Source organism: Pipra filicauda, unplaced genomic scaffold (genome assembly GCF_003945595.2).
Source record: "Pipra filicauda isolate LSUMZ 115617 unplaced genomic scaffold, ASM394559v2 scaffold20_size4479445_pilon, whole genome shotgun sequence".
NCBI classification, from domain to species: Eukaryota; Metazoa; Chordata; class Aves; order Passeriformes; family Pipridae; genus Pipra; species Pipra filicauda.
The window spans coordinates 1,144,884-1,171,180 of record NW_024104321.1 but is presented as its reverse complement, the minus strand read 5'-3'; the positions used below and the strand labels follow the sequence as shown (position 1 = coordinate 1,171,180).

The 26,297-nt window shown below is 38.8% G+C and overlaps 1 protein-coding gene across 1 annotated transcript in view; it reads left to right on the top strand.

The window, feature by feature from the left end:
• The window catches only part of NECAB1 (N-terminal EF-hand calcium binding protein 1), a 108,354-nt gene extending 83,570 nt beyond the window's left edge, over nucleotides 1–24,784 (top strand). The window contains exons 6-13 of the mRNA XM_027737352.2: nucleotides 7,462–7,598; nucleotides 9,520–9,632; nucleotides 12,050–12,126; nucleotides 16,226–16,279; nucleotides 17,764–17,876; nucleotides 20,124–20,201; nucleotides 21,193–21,284; nucleotides 24,400–24,784. Coding sequence (XP_027593153.2) covers nucleotides 7,462–7,598; nucleotides 9,520–9,632; nucleotides 12,050–12,126; nucleotides 16,226–16,279; nucleotides 17,764–17,876; nucleotides 20,124–20,201; nucleotides 21,193–21,284; nucleotides 24,400–24,428 — 693 coding nt within the window. The 3' untranslated portion in view covers nucleotides 24,429–24,784. The remainder of the gene's footprint in view (nucleotides 1–7,461; nucleotides 7,599–9,519; nucleotides 9,633–12,049; nucleotides 12,127–16,225; nucleotides 16,280–17,763; nucleotides 17,877–20,123; nucleotides 20,202–21,192; nucleotides 21,285–24,399) is intronic.
• The last annotated feature ends 1,513 nt before the right edge of the window (nucleotides 24,785–26,297 follow it).

Sequence of the window (26,297 nt, the reverse complement as noted above, 5' to 3'; positions counted from 1 at the left end):
TGACCGACAAAGCATGTCTAATTACCTGCTTCTATGAAATCAGTAATTTTTCTGCTTTGCTCAGAAAACCCCAAAGCTAAGCAAAGTCACTGTAGCCTTGAAAATTTCTTGAATAGTCTAAAAATAGGAACCAGATTTGGTAAAAGAGAAGATTATAGGAGCTGAGAGAGTAACACAGGGACTTGCAATTTAGTTACTGATGGTACATTTATGGTAATTATGTAAATTACTGCACTCTGGAGTGTTTTATTATAAACCAGAATACCTAGACTTTTTTAATTGTATATTTCAGTAACAGGTGCATTTATGTAAATTTTATAGCAAAACAAATTAAGTGGAAAAAAAGCTCGATAAGCATATGTTGACAATAGTGTTCCACAACTAGCATTCTGCTGAAGGAAAAGTGAAGTTTCAAATTGTTTTTTTGTTTTCACAAAAACTGTTATATCGGCTAGGACCCATTTTTGTATATGATTAGGATTTATTAACATTTTTCAAAGAATCCAGTCTTGTTTTCCTTGAAATTGCATTTTTACACAGAATGAACGTAATGGAATAGCTGCTGCATAAGAATAACATAAGGCAGGTAATGATCATTTTATCCTGATTATTAATTTTTTTATGCATTGGCTTTGAATCCAGTTCATTTTTTCCTTTGGGTTTATCATTAATGTTTTTTTCAGGTCAGTGTCAATCTAAAATCATAGAATCATAGAATCATTATGGTTTAGAATCATTAAGGTTGGAAAAGATCCTTAAGTTCATGAAGTCCAACCGTTAATGTGACACTGCCAGACCCACTACTAAACCATGTCCCTAAGTGCCACATCTATATGCTTTTTTAATACCTCCAGGGATGGTGACTCAACCACTTCCCTGGGAAGCCTGTTCCCATCAGTAAACTGACTTGATTGTTTCTCAGCTGAAGAGCGGAATGCTGGTGATAGACCTAAATATATTATCAGTTGGATCCTTCTACAAGGCGGAGAGGACTCTGTGAATAAACAGCTATTTTTATCTAGGGACATTATTAAAATACATTTTGGAATTTTATTTCATTGGAGTTTCTATTGTAAAAAAAATATTTTTAAGATTGTGACTATTAGTGCAAGTCAAGTAAGATAAATTCAAAAAGCTGCAGGCAATTAATTCTGAGCAGTCATGCAAGGATATTCCAAACATTCATGCCTTTCCTCTTCTCCTAGCTCCTTATCAGAGTAATGAAAACTCTTGGGAACTTCTTTGATCTTTTTTTGTGGAAGTCTTATACCTACTGGATCAGAAGGAATGCTTGAATTTTTGCTGGTAGCAGAGAAGATGTGTTAAATAGTCAGCACTTAAAGATAAAACAAAACCCAAAAATTCCTTAATTAATTTAATATTCATACCTCTAAACATAAAAGTGTATATAAATTACTTCACAGCAGAAAAGTAAACATTTAACCTAGCCATTCTCTTGTTGATACCTATCAAAACCACCAACAGCTTTGATGTTTTCTACGTATCCTTACAACCTTCTCCCTGGAGCAATGTTGTTACATTGACTACTACTACCTGATAATATCAAACACAGCCAAAACAGTTTCTTGTCTCTAAGCTATCTGATGCACCTAATAGCAGTTAAATAGGAGTTACTTTTTATCTGTGCATGAATTTTGTAAATATTGCAATAAGAGTATATTACTCCTTCAATAATCCCAATAAAGGAGAGTGATAAGACTGTCCTGATGGACATTATTATAAATGTGTGTCAATATTCTCTCTAATCAACCGTGGCTGCCTATTTTATTTCATTGCTGTTAAGTCAGCACTGCAAGAGATTGTCACTGTTCCAATTCTATAGGCAGAATTTAAACACGTAGTTTATGCCAAATATAATACTTGGATAAACTTGTAAAGTGCCATACTCAAAGTTGAATCCAATAATTTGGCATGTTATGCCTTTGATCACTTTTACAATGAGGATGATGTAAAGGTTGCATTTGTGTGAAGTCAACACACTGAGCATCTCTGGATATGGCTTCTGGTGAAATTATGATTTGATTCTGACTCAGTTCTGATTTCTTCCTACAGTGTGAATAATTAGATCTTAGGGATTGAAATGAAAAAATTTTGATTTTTTTCAGCTTAGTACAGTAATTTTGACTAATTTTATATCTTCAATATTAAGCTGTAACCCAGGGCATTGTCCCAGTAATTTAGGCTCTAAACACACAGGGCAAGAGAAATTCCATGAAAAAGGGAAATTTAAATAGATTATTCCCCACTGAGTTTTATTCAATAATAATTATTTTTCAGTTTAGGGTATTTTCTGAAAAGACAAGCCTAAATATTTTTTATGAAATTATTTTGATATGAAATATAAAATAAGCAACAGCAAATTGCTAAGTAGTATAATAGTAAGAAATTAGTATTATAAGTAATGTTAAAAATAAAGCACAATAGATAAGTTATAAAAGTGTAATATAGCATAAACTATTATATACCAAAATAGGAACATAACAAGCAGTAAAGGGTTCATTCAGCTGGGAGAAGAGGCAGAGAGATGATATAATTCTAAAGAGTTAAATCTAATCTAAAGAGTTATAGAGAAGACAAAGGAACACCTCTGTCTTTTTCAGGGGTGCATAGCAAAAGCACAAGAGGCAACAGCTACATCTTGCAGAAAGAAAAATGCTGAATGGACATACAGAAAATATGCACAAAGAGAGTGCAAAAGCAGATCAGAGAGATGGTGTCATCTCCATCCTTGGAGGAGTTACAAACTCAGCTGAACACATCCCCAGACAGCTCAAACTACCTTCAAAGTTGGCCCTGCTCTGAACGTGGGGTTGGACAACGTCACAGCCAGACATCCTTTCCCACTAAGTTTGTAGAATCATAGAATCATAGAATATTCTGAGTTGGAAGGGACCTAACAGGGTCATCAAATTCCAACACCTGGCCCTGCACAGGATGGCCCCAAGAGTGACACCATGTGACCAAGAGTATTGTCCAAATGCTTCTTGAATTCTGTCAGGCTTGGTGCTGTGACCACTTCCCTGGGAAGCCTGTTCCAGTGCCCAACCACCCTCTGGGTGAAGAACCTCTTTGTAATATTCAGACTAAACCTCTCCTGACACAGCTTGATGCTGTTCCCTCGAGTCCTGTCACTGGTCACCACAGAGAAGAGATCAGTGGCTGTCCCTCCTCTTCCCCTCATGAGGAAGTTGTAGACTACAGTGAGGTCTCCCCTCAGTCTCCTCTTCTCCAGGCTGAACAGACCAAGTGCTCTCAGATGCTACTCATACGGCTTCCCCTCGAGGCCCTTCACCATCTTCATTGCCCTCCTTTGGACGCTCTCTGATAGCTTAATATCTTTCTTATATTGTGGTGCCCAAAACTGCCACAATATTCAAGGTGAGGTTGCACCATTGCAGAGCAGAGGGGGACAATCCCCTCCCTCAACAGGCTGGTGATGCTTTGCCTGATGCCCCCCAGGACACGGTTGGCCCTCCTGGGTGCCAGTCAGCTGCACTGCTGACTCATTCACCTTGCCATCGACCAGGACCCCCAGGTCCCTTTCTGAAGCTCTACCTTCCAGCCTGTCATTCCCCGGTCTATACACACAACCAGGGTCGTCTTGTGCCGGGTGCAGAATCCTGTGCTTTGCCGTTTTGAACTTCATATGGTTGGTGATTGCCCAGCCCTCTAATTTGGCAAGGTCTCTCCGTGGGGCCTTCCTGCCTTTGAGGGAGTCAACAGCTCCTCCCAATTTAGTATAGCTGACAAACTTACTCAATATACCTTCAAGTCCTGTGTCCAAGTAATTTATGAAAATGTTGAAAAGAACCAGCCCTAAGATGGAGCCCTGTGGAAGCTCTTGCCAAACCTGCCACGCCCTCTGAGAAATGGCAGGGTTATTTTTTTGTCCCACTCAAATTTAGTTTGCTTGCCCGGTATTTCCTTTCTTCTCCATCTCAAGGAGCTGCTCTTCTGATAAGTGGATCTGTGTGGTGTCAGGTCACCCCAGGGATGAGGACTGGGGTTGGCACCAGAGATCAAAAGTATCAAGAGTGTTGCTGAGCCTCTTGTTGTAACCCTGAGATGTGGAGTGCCCTAGGAGATACCTAAGCCCAGCCTCCTCTGCTGCTGTAAATGGACAACCTCTCATGCACTTTTTTAAGACAGCCATAAGCCACTTTTAAAGACTACAGTGACCTTTTCCACTGGGAAATCACTAATTATGTGTATTTTCAGTGGCACTAATGGAAATTCAAATCTTTGCTGCTCACAAAGGTCGCAGTTGCCTCTTGATGAGGAAGATGTGGAAAATTACCCTCATTCATTCACAGTCAGTAAAACTAACAACCAGAACAATATGTTAATGCAGATTTATTTCATCTGGACTGCCCAAAGTGTGGTGCAGTATAATGTATATGCTAATGAACAGTAATTTACAGCTGATAAAATTCAAGAACCAGGCCATTTTTCTAGTTTATGTACAGACACCATCTGTGGGTCTCCTTATTAATTTGTGACACGATACACTGACAATACAAATGCTGAGCATGCCAGTTAAGCTGATTCTACCATAATATACACTTAATAAATTGATATACACTTAATAAAATTATACACTTTTTTTTTTTAAATTCAAAATTAACATTTTCTTTCTTCTACAGAAATGTTATATCAGTGTGCCTGTAAAATACAAAATAAAGTACTTTTCTGTAGGAAGTAGAGTGGTGAAACAGATAAAACCTCCATCTCGAATCGATGGTCTGGACACTTTCAGACTTTCTTCAGTACTAGCCGTGTAGTTCAAAACTCAGCAATTCAGTCCATCACACAGCAACCGGCGAAGTATGAATTGGATATTGCCCCTACTCTGGGAGAAACTCCTAAGGCTGTACAGCAGGTGAAAATTGGCAAAGCAGCTTGGGGTTGATGGAATTCCACCTGAAGTCTGAAAGTATGAGGGCCAAGCACTCCATGCTGAATTTCACGAATTTGTGGTGCGCTGTTGGGAACTTGGAGAACTACCATCAGACCTCCGTGATGCAGTCATCATCACTTTGTATAAGAAGAAAGGAGTTAAATCAGACTGTTCAAATTACCGTGGTATTACTCTGCTCTCCGTTGCTGGCAAAATCCTGGGAAGAATACTCTTGAACAGACTAATACCAGCTATAGCAGGAATTCCACCTGAAAGTCAGTGTGGTTTCAGAGCCAACAGGAGTACCACAGACGTGGTATTTGTTCTCAGACAACTGCAAGAGAAGTGTAGGGAACAGAACAAAGGTGTACATTTTAAGTTGTAATTCAGCATGCCAGTATCAGATTTATCATGACTACGAGCAGAAAGCAATATGGAGGTATCTGCAGCATTTACTTTTTGGATGCCCAGAATTTTAAAACACTTCAAACTTCAAACACTTCAAACAATCAAAAAACTTAGAAGAAATTGTCAGTTCTATCATGTTTTGTTCATTTATTTCCAAAAGCACTGGCAAAAGCTGAAGAAAACTAAATCATACCCTGTATTTCTACTGCAGGGTTTTATTTAGCTGTCCATGCTACACAAATTCACACATGTTGTTCTAACGTGCCAGAGAACCAATGAAGGAAATTTATAAGAAGAATAAAAAATCAGCTTTCCTATTGCATTAAAAAGATTTAGTAATCGTAAAAAGGTTGTCATAAACATTATTTATAGACCGGTGTGAGTCTCAGGTATTCACTGAGGTAGACAGACAATCTCTCATGAGTATCTATTTTAAAAATGTATAAATGAAAGTTATTGTTGGAGAGTGACTCACACCTGATTAATCTGAAGACAGAAGAAGTAAATATAGAAGACCACAAAGCTTCTGGCTACATAAATAACTTCTGATGATTCATGAGTGGTTTAACACCTGTGATTTCTGCAGCAAAAATCTTCCAGCAAGAACTAACTTAATAACATATATTGTGAATAGATCACTCTCAATTGAAAGCAAAATGGTTTTAAAGCTATTATCTGTCGGTCTTCAATTTTACATTTAAATTTCAAAACATCTTGTATTTGTGTTCTGATTGCAAACACATACGTGCAAAAATTCTAAGAGAAGTCTAAAAGTCAAAAAAGCATTTCAGCTGTCATTCATATTGGGAAGAACATGGAAGAGCTTAAAAATACCCATATGCATTGCCAAAACTACTCAAATGGGTTCTCAGAGTAGGAGGCAACACCACTGAAGTGACGTCTTCTTTAAAGCATCTCTTTGGATGTCGTGACTAAAGAAATCTTTCATTTAAGGCATCTCATATTTTATGAAATTGTTTCAGGTGGAATTGTACCCAAAGGTTTTCAAGATCAGCTGAGTGGGGAGCCAATAAATTCATTCAGAGTTTAAGAGATGGAAATCTGTTTTCTTTCTCTGTTCCTAATGTGAGTTCAACACAGTAAACAGAGGCTCTAGGGGTCTGTTCTATCCTCTCTATTACACTTACTAATGAGAAAACAAGAAAGAGCGTGTTTATATTATTGTAAAGGTGACCTCCCTCACACAGCATTACCTATGTGCTACTGCAGAACTACAGAATCACAGAATGGATACAGTTGGAAGAGACCACAGCGGGTTTTTGCAGATCTAGGCTTGCCAGAAACATTAAATTTGACCCCATCCATGGCAATATGATTTATTGGGCCAGGGAGAAAGCAGGGGTAGGAATTTATTTCTGAAATTATCTACATCAAATAAGCATAAATATTTTTGAATACATACAATATATTGGAAATGTCATTACACAAAGAACCACTACAGACTGCTACGTATAGGTGCAAACTTTTCTAATAACTTTAGCTCAAATAACATTTAGATGCATTTCATGTAATTGTAAAATATATAGATATATGGTTTCAAAAATAATTAAATTAAAGGAATAAAAATCAGTCAAAGACTCTTAAATTCAGAAGGCAACCTCTCTTGCACCAACGGTCCTTCAGCCAGCTGAAGGAGATTTTCAAGGGAGTATCACTAAGCATGTGCCTTGTTCAGAGACTATTCCCATAATTACTGTCAGAGACAGGCCAGTGGGGCTTGATAAACAATTTTCAGAAAAGCGGATCTGAATAAAAACTTTAAATTCAATTCTGCAGTTGTCAGTCTTATTTTGACTTTTCCACACTTAAGAAGTAATGTGGTGCTGCCACCAACTGGAGTTAAGACATGTAAGGAAAAGGGATTTTTTTAATAAAACTATGCTGTGCCACTGTGTATCTGGGCCTCTCTCAGCATGGGTGGCATTTGTGTCTATACCTGGAAATTCAGAGGGTTTTTTGTCCAGAAACATAAAGGCTGATTATGTGGTTTGCACATACAACTGTGAAAACATCCAACCTGCTTCCTTTCTGAATGAAGTCTGAACCTTCCCTCGTGTATTTCTAACCTAGTAGGCAAAGCTTTACCTTTATTTTTTTCCCTTTGTCATTTTTAGGACTATCAAGAGGCTTCTAATTTGGAGCAGTTTGTGACTCGCTTTCTCTTGAAGGAGACACTGAACCAGCTTCAGTCCCTCCAGAGTTCCCTGGAGTGTGCCATGGAAACCACGGAGGAGCAGACCCAGCAGGAGAGGTAAGCAAACTTTCTCTTCAGCTGCAATGAAGGGGTGAGGAGTGGGGTCACTGTGAACCTATTTTACATTTCACCCAGCAATCTGATGTAGGGAATAACAGGAGAAATAAGGTTACACTTTTTATTCCATATAGGAACCCACTAAGAGGAGTTTTTTATGGATTTTTTCCCCTCAGTATGCTATTGTTAAAGATGATAAAGAAAGCAAAATATGAATTGTTTTGTTTTGCAGACGAAGAAGATCGTAAGACCTTTCTTTTGGAAATGTCATCTGCTTGTTTTGCTGTTGGGTTTGAGATCTCTAAAGTACATAAATAATGCCCTGGGGTTTTGTGCCAGCAGCTTGACCGTAGGAATCAAACAGTTTTTGGAAGTCTGAGGATGCACCAAGCACGAACAGTATCTATATATCTCTCTGTTCATGCATACATATTTCCAGGTTCCACAGCAACTGATAGGAGAGAAAGAAATCTTGAATGGCCAGTTCAAGGTGCCCTTACATCTTCTGAAGTAATCACTGATTTCTCTGACTTGCCCTTTAGGACAGCCTCTCTGGAAATACAGTTTAGAAAGACCATCTGAGTAACTCAAACTACCCAGTTGGGTGCTTGGAACTGGGTGACATGAACATGCCTTTTGCAGTGAGTTTTTTTGACCAAATTGACTGTCTAGTAGGGCATTGTGGAGACTTTTTTCTCCAGTTCTATCAGTACAGTTGTTCAGAAATATTCTCTGGAATGCTGAACTTCATTTGTGGCAAAGAAAAAAAAAAAGAGGTGTGACACACTTAAACCAAATACCATCTTCCCCATTTTTCAAGGTAGCAGTGAAAAGCCAGGCAAACTCAGCACTTTAACTACAGCTGTTCTGGAGAAAATTAGTTAGTTCTTAGTGCAGATGCCCCAGTCCATATGTAAAATCATCTTCAGTTATGTTTAACAAAACTCAGGGGCAAACTGTTTGAATCAGAATCCCATTAAGACACTCCTAAACTAATTTCAGAGTGCTCACAGTGGGGAATTGCTGCAATTTGACTTACTGTGAAGGGATTTGATGCTGCAGAAAACACCGTCCTAAAACATCTCCTTAACACAGTGTGTGAACTTTTAGTGAGCCTTTATTCTGTGCTTCAGGAGACCAGATATCTTTCCAAAACAGTGGCATGAGAATTATTTACTGAACTGTTTAGGCTGCTGTCTAATACTCTTTGCAACCACTCATCCAACTAACTGTTCAAAATTAACCATAGTCCTGGTCCTTCATTGCATGCCAGCTGGATGATGAAGAACCACATAAAGACAGCCTTTAGTCCTCACACAATATATCAAGCTTCAATGACTCTGTCATCACAGTACAAACATAAATCATTTCTGTATCTGCTATGTTTCACTACTGGTCCCAGAAGTGTATCAGTCCTGCATCCAATATCAGCTAATTCTCATCAGTTTTCCTTCCTTATTAACAGATACAGGTTGCTGTTTATCTTTTCAATATTTAAGCTGTAGGGGTCAATTTTTAAAGTTCCTATCTCACTTTTAGATGGTATTGTGAAGTTCCTCTGCAGCGATGCTACAAAACTCCTGTGAATGAAGAAACTGTGTGAATGATTCCTTAGGTCAGGTCAGAGCCACATTACAGACAGACACTGACCTTGAGATTTCTATCCCTAAAAGATCTACATTTTATGCCAGCTTAACCCTCCTTTTTTCTTTTTTTCTTTTTTTTTTTTTTTTAACTTCTTTAATGACATAACCACAACTAATCAGTAATAGTGAAAATCTGGAAAATAGTCCAGTGGTCTCAATAGGTATTTCTTTTCTTTTAATTCAAAAGGGAACACAGAAGCACATTTTTTAAAAACAGAGAGAGGAGAGCTCTCCCACAAATTTAATCTTAAGAAGTCTCCTGTGTTTCTGTGCAGAAAAGATCCAACAAAACCAGAAGTGCTCTCAGTCCAGTGGCCAGGGAAACGCTCAGCTCGAAGGCTTCAGAAGAACAACAGTTTGTCATCAAATAACCCTCATTCCAGCACAGGTATGGTATTTCACATTTTCAAGATACTTAAAACATGTGCATACACACATATACATAAAAATATACACATATCTTTCTCTCAAAAATTTAATTTAGACACCTAACTAACTCAGATACTTTACTGACAGAAGACAATTTCAATGTAATATAGAAGGTATTAACTCAAACCATGAGGAAAATAACTTTATATACATAGATGTGAACTGATAAAAATAAATATATAATTATGGGCCAAATTGTGATATTGTTTGGGGGCTTTGGATTGATTCAACATTTTTAGGTAATATTTGTAGCCTGCAGAAGTGAATGAAAAGGTGAAGGCTGTAAATTATAAGGAACCAAGTTTTCTGACATATCTTACATCCCAGATGAGAGGAACAAATAAGAAACAGAAAGGGAAAATATAAAATGTGAAATAAAATAATATTTCATTTCAGATGACACCAAAAAAATCTGAATCAGCATTTCTCCTTTAGAAAATGCGATAGTGCACTTTGGTAAATGGGATTCTTTGGAAGCAGTGACATTAAGCATGAGGCTGCAGTGAAGGTATCTCCATGCTTAGTGATGTGTCCCAAAATCAAGGCATGAAGATCACTGAAACAACAAAATATGTGATGGATCAGGCTCACTTCTTGACCAGTCATGCAGATCTCAATGTTTGCAGCCACATGCTTACCTCTTCCTTTTTAACCCTCTTCTGAAGACCTTTCTGTCACTCACATTCCTGACTCACTTTGTGCCACTCACCAAATAATGCTGTTCTTTTGGCTCAGTGATACAGGATGATGTTTGGTCTTTTGTTGTGAGTTACTGTTGTTCATAACAAGGAACGTCACATAGCCTTGTTGCAGCATTGCTAATTCACAGAGTTCAGAAGGAACCCAAACATATGCAAGCTTTACCAAATCACCTTACTGTATAGATGTAATTTTAAAGAGCTAACATCTTTTGCTATTGTCCCTTCCATCTAGTAGACAATTTTCATGAGATTTTAGCAAAACAAAATTTTCCAGAGACTTCAGAGAGACTCACAGAATTACAGAATCATAGACAATCCTGAGTTGGAAAGGGCCCACAAGGATCATTGAAGTCCAACTCCTGGCCCTGAACAGGACAGCCCAAAGAATCTGTACCTGAGAGTGTTGTCAAGGGGCTTCTTGAACTCAGACAGGTTGGTGCTGTGACCACTTCCCTAAGGAGCCTGTTCCTGTGACTAACCACCCTCTGGGTAAAGAATTTTTTCCTCATATCCAACCTAAACCTCCCCTAACACAGCTTGATGCCATTTCATGGAATCATAGAATCAGACTGGTTGGAAAGGACCTTCAAGATCATCAAGTCCAACCCTTGATCCAACACCACCGTGGTTACTAGACCACGGCATTAAATGCCACATCCAGTTTCATCTTAAAAACCTTCAGGGATGGAGAATCCACCACCTCCCTGGGCAGCCCATTCCAATGCCTGATTACCCTCTCTGGAAAGAATTTCTTCCTAATATCCAACCTAAATCTCTCCTGACACAGCTTAATACCATGCCCTCTTGTCTTACTGATAGTTGCCTGGGAGAAGAGACCAACCTCTACCTGGCTACAGCCTCCTTTCAGGTAGTTGGAGAGAGTGATGAGGTCTCCCCTGAGCCTCCTCTTCTCCAGGCTAAACAACCCCAGCTCCCTCAGCCTCTCCTCATAGGACCATTTCCTCTGGTCCTGTTACTTGTCATCAGAGAGACCAGTGCCTGCTCCTACTTTTCCCCCCATAAGGAAGCTGCAGACTGCTCTGAGGTCCCTCCTCAGTCTCCTCTTTTGTGGGCTGCACAAGCCAAGTGACCTCAGCTGCTCCCTTGTATGTCTCCCCCTCTAGGCCCTTTACCATCTTCATAGCCCAGATGCTTGTGCCTTTGTAGAACATCGTCTTCTAGCTTCACCCTTGATATATGACATCAGATCAGGTTGGATGTGGCCCTGAGCAACCTGATCTGGTGGCAGGTGTCCCTGCCCATGGCAGGGGGGTTGGAACTAGATGATCTTTAAGGTCCCTTCCAACACAAACCATTCTATGATTCTACGATCAGGTCATTATACAGGCAGGAATATAATTGCAGTAGAGATGGAGAGCTTTCTTCAGGTACCAGCACAATTTCCAAAGCACTAGCATTAATCTAGAATGTAGTTTTAATTCCATAGTGGATTTCTACTGTATCTTAAAAAGAATAAAAATCATTCATAGAGTCAAAATCATGCTTTCCTTTAGTTTTACCTAAATGAACATTGAACTAGTTGGAACATAATTTTTGAGAAGAAAAAGAAAATGCAGCTAAGCTTTTTTTTTTTTTTAAATCAAATACAGGAATACACTATGTTCCAGCACTTCAGTAACATTTTTAAAATGTTCATTATTTATCTTGTCCAAAGGTTGGATTGAGGAAGACAGCCAGTGGATGATCCAGATAAACAGACTCCAGAAGCTAATTGATAGACTGGAAAAGAAGGTGTGTGGTTTTTTCCACCTATTTGTTCTCTCACTTTCAGTAAAGCAACCCTTTTGAAAACACAAATGTTTTCAGTGCCCCAGTTGCAGTCTTTCCAATCAACAATGAGTGAAACTTTAACATCACCTAAGACAGTTAACACTCATTAAATGCCTACATTTTTCTTCCACCTTCTTCTTTCCTATTGCATGACAGCATGCCATGGTTTTTCCATGCTCCCCTTTCCCCTTCCTATCACCACAGAATCAACTTTTCATAAAGATCTGAAAAGTTGCATTACTATATGACTGGAGAATGTTACTGTATTTAGTTATGCTTGTTTTGGGGAACATGGTATAAGCCTCTGGTTTTAGAATATGGTATTTTTCTTTTCCTCTCCAAACTTTCCCATGAAAGCACGACAGAACATTTTATTTCCTCCTTTTCCATCAGAGAATACTCATTCATAAAGCTTAAAACACTTTCCTAATAAGTAAAGTTCAACCAAAAGCTGATGCAATCCCGCCTGGGAGCTGGCTGCAGAGGCCCCAGAGCCCAGAAACCATCTGTGGTTCCCACATCAAATCAGACCCCTCCAGGAGTCTGAAAATTACCCATCTGATCCAACAATGCCAGCATTTACAATCCGGGGGCTTGTAAAATCCTGAGCCACGTCTATCCATACAGAAAGTATCTATTATTTTTAATTATTATTCAGATTTACTTGCTACCCTGGTGTACAAAAGTTTTTTTTATCTGTGTGTGATGACTTCTTTTTTTTGGGAGTGGCTGAATTCAGTGGATTTGGGGACCATGGGGGTTTCTTCCTCCTGGTCCACTGGAGGTGAGGTTTTAGATCGAGTGCTCTCAGACCCAGGAGTAGCTCCATTCCGTGTGCAGCTGATGTAGCTTCTACCCACAGGTCAGTGCTCACCAGCAATCAGACTGTGCATGTACTCCAAAGACATTGGCACAGGTGTCTTCAGCAGCACCCACACACAGGCAGCACTTGCAGGAACATGAACATGAACAGCAGCACTTGAAGGAAGATGAAACAGTCTGATCCTGTTCTTTCTTTTCAGCTGATCGGGGATGATCATGGGGATGATGCCTCGTGAGCATTATCATGGGTTTAAAGTATTTGTGCCTGGACCCGCACCTCTTACCCAGGCACTGGCTCAGACCTTGGGCCCTGGCAGACAAGTGTCTCCTCTCCCTCAACCAGTCATCCAACTTGAGTTCAGTTGCAAATTGCACACACAGAAAATAGTTAAGGGATTTAACAAAAAAAATAAAAATAGTGGTGACTTGGCACAGGGCTCAGCAAGAGAAGCATACTGACCTTTCTCTGCCATTGCTCCCTCCCAAATGAAAAAAACACCTCTAGCTACTTTTGCCCTTTGCTCCCAGTTTGGGAACAGTATTGGGTATTTCAGTTATCTCAGTCTTATTACTGATTAGCTGCATATGGTCACCCCCAGCATTGCTGGCCTTGCAAGACTTTGTGCTCATCACTTCTCCTTAACCAGCTGTGAAATTCGGCCATTACTTGAAGCACTGTCCTTAAGTCCTGTCGGCTTCTCACTCTGCTGCTTGCCATGCTTAGCAGCTCAGCCCATTAAGCCTCTGGCCAGAGCCTACCTGTGAGCCTCTATACAACTGCTTCCTCCCAGAGATCATTTCTGCAAGAGAAAGGCAATTACATGGCAGTTGCCACGTTAGTGATGTTTTAGTGGCAACTTGATTTTTCCTGAATAGATATAAACTAGATTTTGAAATGTCAAAATCCATCATGAAAGGTAAATCTCACTTTTCGTCTGGCTTTACTCCCATCTCTGGTTTGGAAACAGCAGCTCACTGCCCCGCCACAGCTCGTCCACCCCAACACAGACCGATGCCAAAAGAAAACCTAACATCTAAAAGAATGTGAAAAAAAAAAAAAAGAAACCTGGCCTACAGCAGTAATGCAATGCAAACATTACAGAAAGCAGCCAACCATTTTGTGGTGAATAAACTTACAACAAGGATGTTATAAAAATATCAAATCTGCCATGTTTAAATGACAGTCTGAAAAGGAGCTCAGTGCAAAGGGAAACAATGACAGGGCACTGAACTCCCATAATTACCTCCTTTTCAATATAAACCTTGATTACTAAAACACAGCAATTAGATAAGCCTAATTTTCCCAGTAGACAGTCTTTCCCAGTAGACCCTAACCTTTGCCTAACTTGGTGTCTGCTTGACTTTGTATCTCTCAGCCATGTCTGACTGTGAGAGGTGTTAAATATCAGCTGTCTTTCAGCAGCTATTAAAAGTCCTTCTTTTTGACTTTGCCCTGAAACAGATTGGAAAGGATTGCACAATCATGCTAAAAGGCAATTTCAAAAGCCACCACTTCTCAGTTGGGTGAGGTAGGACTCCAGAGTCATTTTAAAGCCCCAGCTTTGAGCTGCATGAGTTTTTATTTCCAGGCTGCTTGGCAACGGGCTGGCAGGACCTCTGTTATGCACACTGGGCTACTTCACTTGTGCTCAAAGTCAAGCCACGCAATGCATAAGCACTCTTTCCACACAGATGAGGACTATGTGCCAGTGCTCACATGCTCCAAGGTCATACGGGCTGGCTCTGCAGACATCCTATCTGTGTAGTCATGCCCTGTCTAATGACATAACACTACTGAAGAACTGCTATGGATTATTTTTATTTTTTGGAGGGGTAGCAAGTTATCAGTCAGTGGTTTCTACTGGAAAACAACTTGGTGAAGGGTTGATGTAGTGTTGTCTAAGTCTTCTGCTGCCTTCTGTCAAAAGTGAATTTGACCATGAATCAGTCTTGTAAGCTGCCTATTTTTACTCGAGTTCTAAATTTACATACACCGAAAACCAAAAAAGAATTCTTTTCTTGATACCTTTAGAGAAAGTTTGCAGAATCATTCCTTCCTCTCTTTTGCCATGTTTCCCTAGAAAAAGATGGCACTGAAAGCATGGAAGAATTACAGGAATATGCATTTTCCCTTCAGATTTTTTACCTGAAGTGTTTGAACTGACAATAAAGCTGTGTGTTTTTCCCTCCACACACACATTTTATGCTTTTCTATCCACGTTCACAACAGTTTCTAAGTATTTCACTGCTGCCTTGCTCTGCCACCTGCTGCTGGTGGAGGTCTTCTGTTTATTTGAATTCTACCTGCACATCTCTTGTTGGTTTTCAGCGAGTACAGCATCTGTGCTGGCAGAATGCCTGCTATCTGAGGTTAATCAATCCTCACCCAGGCTGGGAGCATAAGAAATTTTTTTCTCTTTGCTGCACAAGAACTGTGTGCAGTGAGAAGTGAAGCACCACAAACAAAGAGTGCGTTTTTCTCCAGCTGCTTACTGGAAATCAGTCTCCTTTTTTTTTTCAGGCATACGGATATTTTTCAGAATATCGTAATGGCCCTGAGTTAGAAAGTACTGCATGTGCCTAGCATGTAAAGGATGATTTTGTGTGCACTACTAGTCGGTGTTTGTGTCAATCACCGATTCATGAAGTGCACATCCAGCCCGTGTGCCAAACATGCTGCTGCCTCACAGACACATCTGTTTGCTGCTGCCCAGCCTGTGCTCACAGCAAGTGCAGCAGTTCAGAAACCTGACCTGGACCATCATACAAATCTCTTGACACTAGAAAACAGCCCCTTGCAACCCCTTATAAACCTCCCACAGAGAATCTCCCTTTGTGTAAAGTTTTATCTCAGCATAATAGTAACTGATAGTTCATTCCAAATTACCATTCTTGCTCATCTCTATAGTTCACGTGACAATTTGAGAGCATGTATGTCTTTTCTCAGTTAAATCTATACATTTGTGAACAAGTGGTTTTGTTACTTTGTTGAATGAAAAAAAACCTGCTGAGCATTAGAGATAAACCTTTACAAAACAGCCCAGCCTGGATTAATCACTGAGGTATACCAGATCAACATTTATGCTTGACTTACAGCTAATAAAGAAGGCATTTATTTATAACTTTTTGAAATAAAACATAATCTAGCTATTGGAATAGTTTGTTAAAAAGGTAAGAGCAGAATATGGCTGTAGTATTGACTCTTCTATTTTCTATTTTCTTTTCAACTCCCTAAAAGGACCTAAAGCTTGAACCATTTGAAGAGGAAGTTTTAGAAGAAAATGCAAGATCTGTAAGTACTTTTAGAGATAACGATTTTCACATTTGATTATGAATGCTAGCTGTTGAGACAACAATCTAGTCTGGTCTCTTTCGTTAAAAAGTAACTGTAAAAATCATTAGTCTCACTTTTTCCAGTGATAAGAAACCATTTTATTTAGCAGTGAAACCATTTTATTTAACTGTGAAAGAGGCAACAGAACAAAACTCAGAATACATGAGCAAAAATTTTACATTAATTTTTGCGTTGTTTTCAAAGGATACAGGGAGCCAAATCTTAACTTGCATAAGGAGGAAAAGGTGTCATTAATAAGATTTACAAATTTGGCAGCAGTGTTTATGGGGCGGTAGCTTCTCTGCTTCAAATCACCTAAAGCTGCATACATGCTTTAAATCATGGTTGTACAGCCTCCCTCCCTCCCAAAACTGCTACAGGAAATCTTAATAGGAAAGACGGGAGACTATCTAGTGCTAAGCACTAATTGATATTACAATGTGCAAAATCAAAATCATGACCAGAAATAAACTTACTGTTAAGTAAGTTTATGTCCCAAGATTGATAGATTAGCATTCCTAAATTCAGAGCTTTGAACCTAATGCAACGCAAATCAAATATACATGAAACAATAACCAAGAGAGATGATCCATCAAATTCTATCATTATTTCATCACAGGAGTTGCAGTAGATTTTTTTTTAAATGAGACCATACAATATTGCTAGACAGATTGCTTATAATTCATAAGATAGCTGTATTAATAATCAAGGCAGAAATGAGTCAAAAACCTGTACAAGAAATTAAGTTGTATTCATTAAGAAGCACATTGTGTTGCTTTGAATATTCCACTAGTAAAGTTGTCAAGCTTCAACAGATGAATCAACACGTAAACTATTTAAAATAGCTAAAAGGATAAATAGGTCTTCTGTACTGCTGAGTGTTTCCAGTCTTGTTTATAAAGACTGTTCATTTTCAGAAAGGTGGAGGAAAGAAAACCCTCTCTATTCATCACTTAACATGGGCTGCCTTAGGCATCTCACTCAGGTGCGAGTCAGGGCTCTAAAAGGTAAAAGCAACAACATATCCAGTGCAGACTGTGGGGGTTTGCTCTTATCCCAGACCTTACACCTGCTCGCATACAGATTCACCCAAGGAAACACACTGCCTTTATTACTGAATATTTCAAAGATCAGCATTTGCTTTGCATTCTTCTGAAAAGACTCTCTCATCCAGGATTAGGACAACTGTCTCTGAGATGGACACTCATTTTGGGTGTTTCCATTCTGTACCTCAGCTTGTCTAGACATAAGAGCCACACTTGAGCATTTCTACTTCTCCACTCCAGAGCACTAAAATGGGGACTGCAAACTTCAAAGGAACTTCTGTGGATTTGCTTTCATGCTTTATGGTTTTTCCGTTTCATGATATGACTTTTCTGAGTTTAAAGTACAAGGAATTCAGAGGATGATATGGCAGTAATATTGTAATGTTTTTGTATCAGCACATAATGATCGTTCAAAATCAAATGTGTGTGATAGAAGAAAAAATTGAGGAATTCCATCTTGCCCTGAAGCAGTATGTGGAAGCTGCTTCTACTCTGGGTGGCTGCCTGCAGTAAGTACAATGTTATTGTCCTTGGGCGGAAGGAAGGAACGTAGTTTTATTTCTTGAATAACCGGGATTATTTATAAAGAGAGAACCTGTAACACCTGTCCTGGCAGCTTGTGCATAATCTGTAAGACAGAGCTTTTCAAAGACAACTAGAACTAGAAAAAGATGTCAAAACGTGCAGATTTTAAGTACTATCAAAAATGACAATAAAGGCTATCCCAAAGATGTTAAACAATCTTTTCAGGCTTCTTAGCTCCACAGGTCATTTATTCATGACTTCTGGAAGCTCCTAGGCTGAGACTCTTTATTGGAAAACTCATTTGCCAGCCTTCATTTGTGCTCACCTGGCAACTTGTCAACTTGTTCACCAGTTCTCTGCTTAGAAGCTTTCAGAATCTTCCCTTTAGGCTGTCATTTTAAAATTTTAATTCATAATAAAGAACTGGGAAAATTAAAAAGCAAAATTTTCAATGAAACTGTGTTTCTGCTTTGCTCCTTTTAGAATTAAATAAACTATTAAATAAACTACTATGGGTTAAGAATAAATTTTCATGGCTCACCACTGTTCTGAATTTCTGAATTTCACACACTTGAGAAAGTTACTACTATACACACTGTAGACCATTATGAAAAACATATTTTTATATGTGTACACAATATAGGATCTTCCTATATATTCAAAGGCTTCAAAGCCTGTCTATTATACCCCTAATTTATAAGCCTTTGCTATGAGATCATCACACTTAGGATTTTATCAATAGTGTCTGCACAGACGAGAAAAAGTAAGTTAAGCTGCAAGAGAAGTGAAATTTCTGCAGTGGTTCACTTGTAAAGGCAGACAGATGAGGAAAATAAAATTCTCCCGTTGGCCAAGAGATGGAAAAAAACCCAAAAAACAAGAGAAGACCCTCTGACCCCTTCCAAAAATGAACACCAAGCTAAAGACTGTAGTGACTGCAGACTTGTCAGGGGAGAGAGCTTACATGACTTTAGAATGCAACTTAACAAATGATGGCAGGAAGTTCCTTTCTATCCCAAGTTTACAGGCATTTGGTAAGTCTGTAATGCCACCTACTGGATGGGTTTTGCTGTAGCTGGTAATGACAGGGATTTGTTTTTTTCCAACAGCTTTCGATATATTTGCTATTTTTTACCATGTGCTTGCACATACAGCAGGAGAAAACCAATAAATCATAAAACATTGCTTATTACAGTATGAAATATAATCTGATACCAGTTTTCAAGCACATCAGTAGTGAGATCAGCAATCTTACACTTGGGCACTTAGAGAAATATGTATATATACTTTTTGTACTATTTATCTAAACACCAATTTGAGTACCCACATGCATTATTACCGTACATGCTATAAAGGTTTTATGCTCAGAATAGTAAGTGGGATGATTATCTGTAGAGGATCAAGAGATACTCTGTTGATCCGTGATATATTGTTAGCTGAAAAGTGTAAGGACAAGTAACTAGTACCCAAAATATTATTTTAAAAATGTATATGCAGCAGATATCAGCCTATCTGACTTTACACTACACTGCAGATATACTCCATTTGCTTTCAAAGCACAGAAATTCCATGACACTTCAATGCATCTCTTATACAAAAAGACAACTTCTACTGTGTAATTCTTCAGTGAAACAACCTCTACAAACTTACTCAAAACTGTTCACTGTGTGGAACGGGATCCCCAGGGAAGTGGTCACAAGCCTGACAGAGTTCAGGAAGCGTTTGGACGATACCCTTAGGCACATGGTGTGACTCTTTGGGATGGTCCTGTGCAGGACTAAGTGTTGGACTTGATGATCCTTGCAGGTCCCTTCCAACTTGGCATATTCTGTGGTTCTGTATTAGCTGATCTTTCCTGAACCACAGTTATTTAATTTTATGTATTACTGATTAGCATTTCTTTACATATATGGTACTATTAGAGCAAAATGAAAAATGAGTTTCATAAATAAGAGTCCATCTTAAGTGTAGTAATATAAAATATTACTAAGTAAAAATAAGTATACAACAAGAGTTTGGTTTTTTTAAAGTTAAGATAATTTGTAGTATATGATCACTCATTTGTTAAAATTATTATTTGGGTTTTTTGGTTTTGCTTTTGTTTTTTTTTTGTTTTTTTTTTTTCAAAAATCACTGCATTTGGTCCTACTTATAGGCAGTTTGGAATAAGATGTGTATGTCCAATAACTCTGTTGTGTTTTATTAAATTAGTTCAATTGTACAATTCTTAGTATTTCCATACAGAAGCTTCCAAGTAATTTCCGCTTCATTGTTTATGAGTTCTGGGAGAACAGCAATGTCTGGAATAGGTAAGTTCTGGGGGTTTGGTGGCTTTTTTTTTTTTTTGGTAATACATAAAGTTTTGAAGGTTTTGTGCAGAAAGACTGAATATAAATTACTTAAAATACTGCTAACCAATTTCTTGCTAAATATATCACAATTAATACTTCAGAATACTTCAATTGCTAGACTTAAATATACTGAAACATAAATAAAAATATCAGAAAGACAAAACTAATTCAAAACAGAAAAAGTCTGAAAGTGATAAAAATATATCATCAGATAGATGTTAGTTCATCAGAGACAAAAGAACAGGAAGGCGGCAATATTACCAGAGTTTAATGGTAAAGAAAGAAACAGAAGGAGCCAACAGATAGAACGCATGCCATCCCGCAACACAGTTCAGCATACAAGTAGTCCTGGGGAGCTCTCCCACAGCTTCCCAATCCACATCACAAAAACCCATCCAACAGACTCCCAGAGTGTCTCTTTTGGGCCCAAAACAGAAGTTGTAGTGATTAAAAATCCTACTAGTTGAATTCTACCCTCCAGCAGGAAGATAAGAAACCGAGTAGAGACAAAAAGATTGTCCTTAACTACATTTAGGTTAAATCCCACACAAACCAACCCTATGATCTGAAGACAGAAACTGTTCTGAAGGGAGATGGAGAAGTCTCTCGAAGCTCAGTCGCTTTCCTTTCGAACAAAACCCCAGTTTTACTGGGTTTCCTATCACAAAGACTCAAGAACACTCATAACACATGTCAACGCTACACTGGGTCACAACCACGAGGCGAGCATCAGAGTGACAGCTAGATGCACAGAAGAAAACCTGTGTTTAATATAATATGCAAGCACTTCACAGCTTATCTGGACTCCTCTCCCACTATCACCATTGCCTAAGTTTTGAAGCACAAAATCTCTGTATAGCATCAACTGTAAAATTTCTAATGCTCGTAAAAAAAAATTGAGCCCCTTTAAAAAACTTACTTTTTTTTTTTTTTTTTTTTTTACATTTAGCCACCTTCAAATGAATTACAGCAAGACATTCCAAAGAAGTAATGTGGATTTCTTGGAAACTCCAGAGCTCATCACAACAATGCTAGTCCCTGGTAAATATCAACTTTTCACATTAAACTGTTAGTTCCAGATAGAAAGTTCTGCAATATTAGTGTGTTCCATACACAAGACCACTGCATAATGTCACCCTTAGTCAGATCTTTGGTAAAGTATGGAGGAGAAGAGGACTCCAAATGTTTTTATTTTAACCACAGCAATATAAAATGCATGAGCAAGAAGACCCACAATGCTTTATTTTATATAGTGCAAACATACACAAGCATATTCTGTTTAAGAAAATATCTAGAATAAACAATACTGTTTGTGAATGGTAAAACAGACCCTGTTAGGGTCTGTTAGATTTTCAAGCAAAAAAATGCTTTCTGATGAAGACTTCAACTTAATCCTATTTACACTGCCTGAAGGGAGCCTTAATTACTAATAATTTATGTTTATTAACCAATCTATTTTACATTTTTCCTGCTATGTTAAAAAACTACTTTTAAAAAACAAGGTGTTAAAGATTCCAAATTATTATTCCTAATGCAAACCAATGAGCATGCAAAATCTTCCTTTTCCTAGAAATGAAAGTTAAGAGACAGTGCAGAATGAAGGAAAGCAAGCATCAGTCCCATATTTACACAGGGAGGAGAGCAATTATTTTTTATTTTACGGAACATAAATCTATTAAAATAAAACCCTAATTTCCTCTATGTCTCCGTACAAGCTAAATTTAAAATCACAGAACCACACCTAGTAGAAAAAAAATGTAGTCCTGTACCTGGAGTTTCTCCTTAAAAGAAACCAGCCAAGACATCTTCAGACCTCATGAGCCTGATCTGAGCACAAAATTATATGCCAGGGATTCCTGCAGTACCAAGAGACTACACTTAATGAACCAATAATCTCTGTAAATCTTGTATCTTACTGGGAAATTTAAGACAAAGTTGGCTGTAGGAAACAATGATGCCTTTTCCCAAAATTCTTTTTGTTGGAGTGTTAGACTGCATATGATCCAGGAGCGTTCCAGGGTACTCTACTCACAGGTAAAGTATAATTAACATAAAATAAAATGTAAACATTATTTTTAAATGCCTAAATATAGAAGTGTCTGAAATTGAATTCCAAATACTCATTAAAGCATTGACTCTGCCTGCTTAGAAGGATTTCAGTCTGCAGCACTCTATCCTGGCAGACTGTTGCCATAGGAACAGCATTTCTCACTGTGCACTCCTTGCTGGGGCAATGGGAATAAATGCATTCACAGTCACTTGTACAATTTTATAGATTACCTGTAATTTAGAAATCTGTGCACAGACATGGACTTTTGTTTCATGGAAAGTACTTCCTACGACTGATCTATATAAATTTGGTCTATACATTGTCTTAAGCTGTGCCAGGGAAGGTTTAGGTTCAATATTAGGAAAAAATTTTTTACAGAGTAATCAGACATTGGAACGGGCTGCCCAGGGACGTGGTGGATTCACCGTCCCTGGAGGTTTTTAAGATGAGAATGGATGTAGCACTTAGTGCCATGGTCTAGTAGCCACAGCGGTGTTGCATCAAGGGTTGGACTTGATGATCTCAGAGGTCTTTTCCAACCCAGTCGATTCTATGATTCTGTGAAATCCTATTTGTGTTTGAAAGACAGAAAAAGTCCTTGAAGTAAAAAATGATGGCTGAAATCCTACCAGTATACTTTAGGAAAGAATTTCAGACACCATAGTGTAATAACACTGTAAAATCAGGAGAAAAAACCCCAAACCTGTCCACAATTAGCACACGGATAAGCTCTGTTCTAGAAACAAATTTACCATAGCTCAGAAACTTCCAAACTCTTTTTACAGATTTGGGTAACTAAGAACTGAAAGAATTACAAATAGTAATCTAAACCTGATTCAAGGTTTACAACCCAAAAGTCTTTACCCCACCAATTAATTAAAATTAACAAGGATACACTTATGTGGCCAAGAATGATTCAGAGAGACAACACTTTTTAAGACTGTTCAATCCAGTATTATTCTATAGAAAATTAATTTAATATCACTTAATAGGAACCACAACCTATTACAACCACTCAGACACCTGTTAACTGACCCAGCTGCTTCAGGCAATCTACCAGGGTGGCATGAATCACTTAGTTCATCTTCAGTGAATGCCTAATTTTCATAGCAGATCTGGCCTTGAGGACACTAGAGAACCTTTGCCTGAAGAAAACTAAAGCTAGGAGAAAACTGTTGAACACTTATAACACTATGAAATCTATGAAATAAACTGTTAAACTGGCATTTTTTTGGGCCAGAATTCATTAGTCCACCGGTGTTTCTGAGACTACTAGGCTTTCATAGCCCAAATTCAGGTAAGATTCGTAAGTATCTTCTCATCATTTTTCTTCAATAATAATATTTTCCATTTAAATGGCATTAATGGAAGGATACATTCACAAGAAACAAGTTGCGTTAATGAATATAATCCCCAAACTGTGTAGTGCAAAACCCAGTGAGCTCAGAACACCCCTCTGCTATGGGCACTTGGCATCTCAGATAGTCACAATTCCTTTCTTTCTTTCCGTCGTGTCTCTCTCCACACTTCGTATTTCCTCCCTGCGTAAGGTTCAATTTCAAAAGGCCAAAGAGAGACTGTGGGGAAGAAACACACATTTGCTTCACTCCAGCTCTGTCTATAATCTGGTGATTACAGATCCTTTTATAGGAATGACATTTTACAAGTTCATCAATTATCTTACTTTGGGGACAAAACACTATTAATTTGCAGAGCCGTGTAAAAACACCACCAGATTTGATTAATGTCACCAGGGAAGAAAGTTATTTAAGGTAACACAACCAGCCAGAGGACACAGTGCTCAGCTTAAATACTGACACATGCAGCAGCACAGGAATGAGGATCTGGGTGCTTAATTCTATGCAACCACACCTATGACATGCTAATGCTTCTTTGGATGTTTTCAAAAGGTGATATAAATTCTTGTGCTAAAGCCATGCCCCCACCAGTTCTACTCAGCTCTCCCAGTATTCTGAGTATTCTTTCTCACCAGTATCAACTGCATATATAAATTAATGTTTCTATATATATGTTATGGCTATTTTATTTAGGATTTTTACCAGAAATATCATTTATATTAACAAATAAATAAATTTTCTCTTTCAGCATCGTGGTGGGTCCTCAATAACAACTAGAAGCTGTTCCAAGTAATGTTAATGTTGCACTGTTTTTCATTACACCAACATTCATATAGCAGTGTACAGGTGTGCTGGGCTATGAATTTATGATGTGATAATGTTTGTTATTATGGATGCGATCTTTTCCACTTTATCCGTCTTAAAATCTGGAAAATTGCATATTTATTACCTTCTCTTCTTGTGACTAGTTCGGAGACATGATGTATTCTAAAAATTGAAATAAGAAATAAGACAACTATGATATTTATTGTGTATATTCAGTCCAAACTATCACAGAGAAGTACATCTTGATTTGTATGACTAAGTATTTGTGAAAAGTTTCAATCTTGCATTAATAAACAATCATTACGTAATGCTGCTGTGGTCTCCTTTGACAGAAGAAAGAGGTATGACCACGAGCACACCTTTTCACACGTCTGCAGAGATGCTGTAAGTCATTAATTAAGAGAATAAACACAGGGCCAACTCTTTGTGCTAACAGAGAGCTTCCCTCACACAGGATGTTTTCTGCTCACAAGAAGACAAGGCAGTACTATCTTCTCTTCACAGACTCTAGCCCCTACCCTCACAAGAGGAAACATACCTGCCTGTCTGTCAAGACACTACACATCCCCAGACTTAACATTTCACAACCAATTTGCTTTGAACTCTATGTCCTGACCACTCAGAAAATACTTTTATTAGATCTCTGGCAGCTCTAATGACTGAAAAGTCATTAGAGAAACTGCTGTTAGAACACAAATAGCTATAAACCTTGAGCTCATTGGGAGGTTCTAGCAGGGGAGCAGGGCTACTGTACACCCTTGAGCAACAAACAGTACCATCAGAGGTCACTCTGTGACAGAGTATGCAGCTTCAGGAGGGACGCACATGGAACACTGACGGAGGAAGGGGACACCCCCACCTGTAGCCAGTCAGATCTGCTCAATCAACCCGGCTGATCAATGGGGTGACAGATGTTGCAGCCAGATCACCTTCACATCCAGGGACCTGCGGTTCCTGGTCAATGGAAAGTTGAATACGAGTCAGCAGTGCCCTGGCAGTCAGGAGGGCCAACCATGTCCTGGGGGCATCAGGCAAAGCATCGCCAGCCGAGGGAGGGGATTGCTCTGCTCTGCACTGGTGTGGCCTCACCTTGAGTATTGTGGCAGTTTTGGGCACCACAATATAAGAAAGATATTAAGCTATTACAGAGCGTCCAAAGGAGGGCAGCAAAGATGGTGAAGGGCCTTGAGGGGAAGCCGTATGAGGAGCGTCTGAGGTCACTTGGTCTGTTCAGCCTGGAGAAGAAAAGATTGAGGGGAGACCTCATTGCAGTTACAATTTCCTTGTGAGGGAAGGAGGAAGGGCAGGCACTGATCTCTTCTCTGTGTGACCAGTGACAGGACCTGAGGTAATGGCCTGAAGTTGTGTGAGGGGAAGTTTAGGTTGAATATTAGAAAGAGGTTCTTCACCCAGAGGGTAGTTGGGCACTGGAACAGGCTCCCCAGAGAAGTGCTCATGGCTCCAAGCCTGACAAAGTTCAAGAAGCATTTGGACAATGCTCTCAGACACATGGTGTGACTCTTGGGGCTGTCCTGTGCAGGGCTAGGAGTTGGACTTTGATGATCCTTGTGGGGCCCTTCTAATTTAGGATAGTCTATGATTCTATAAAACCTGGAAGTAGAAATATTTGATTCCCTAACAAGTCATAGTGTTGTCTCCTGTATCTGAGGCATCCAGCTCAACAATGAAAGGAAAGCAACCTTTGTAACCTCCCTCACACCTTCATGACAGCTTGACAAGCTCTACATGCTACATGACCACTCTCTCATCTAGCAGCCCAAGGTTACAAGCAGTACCCAAAAAGTACATGACAGTCTCAGA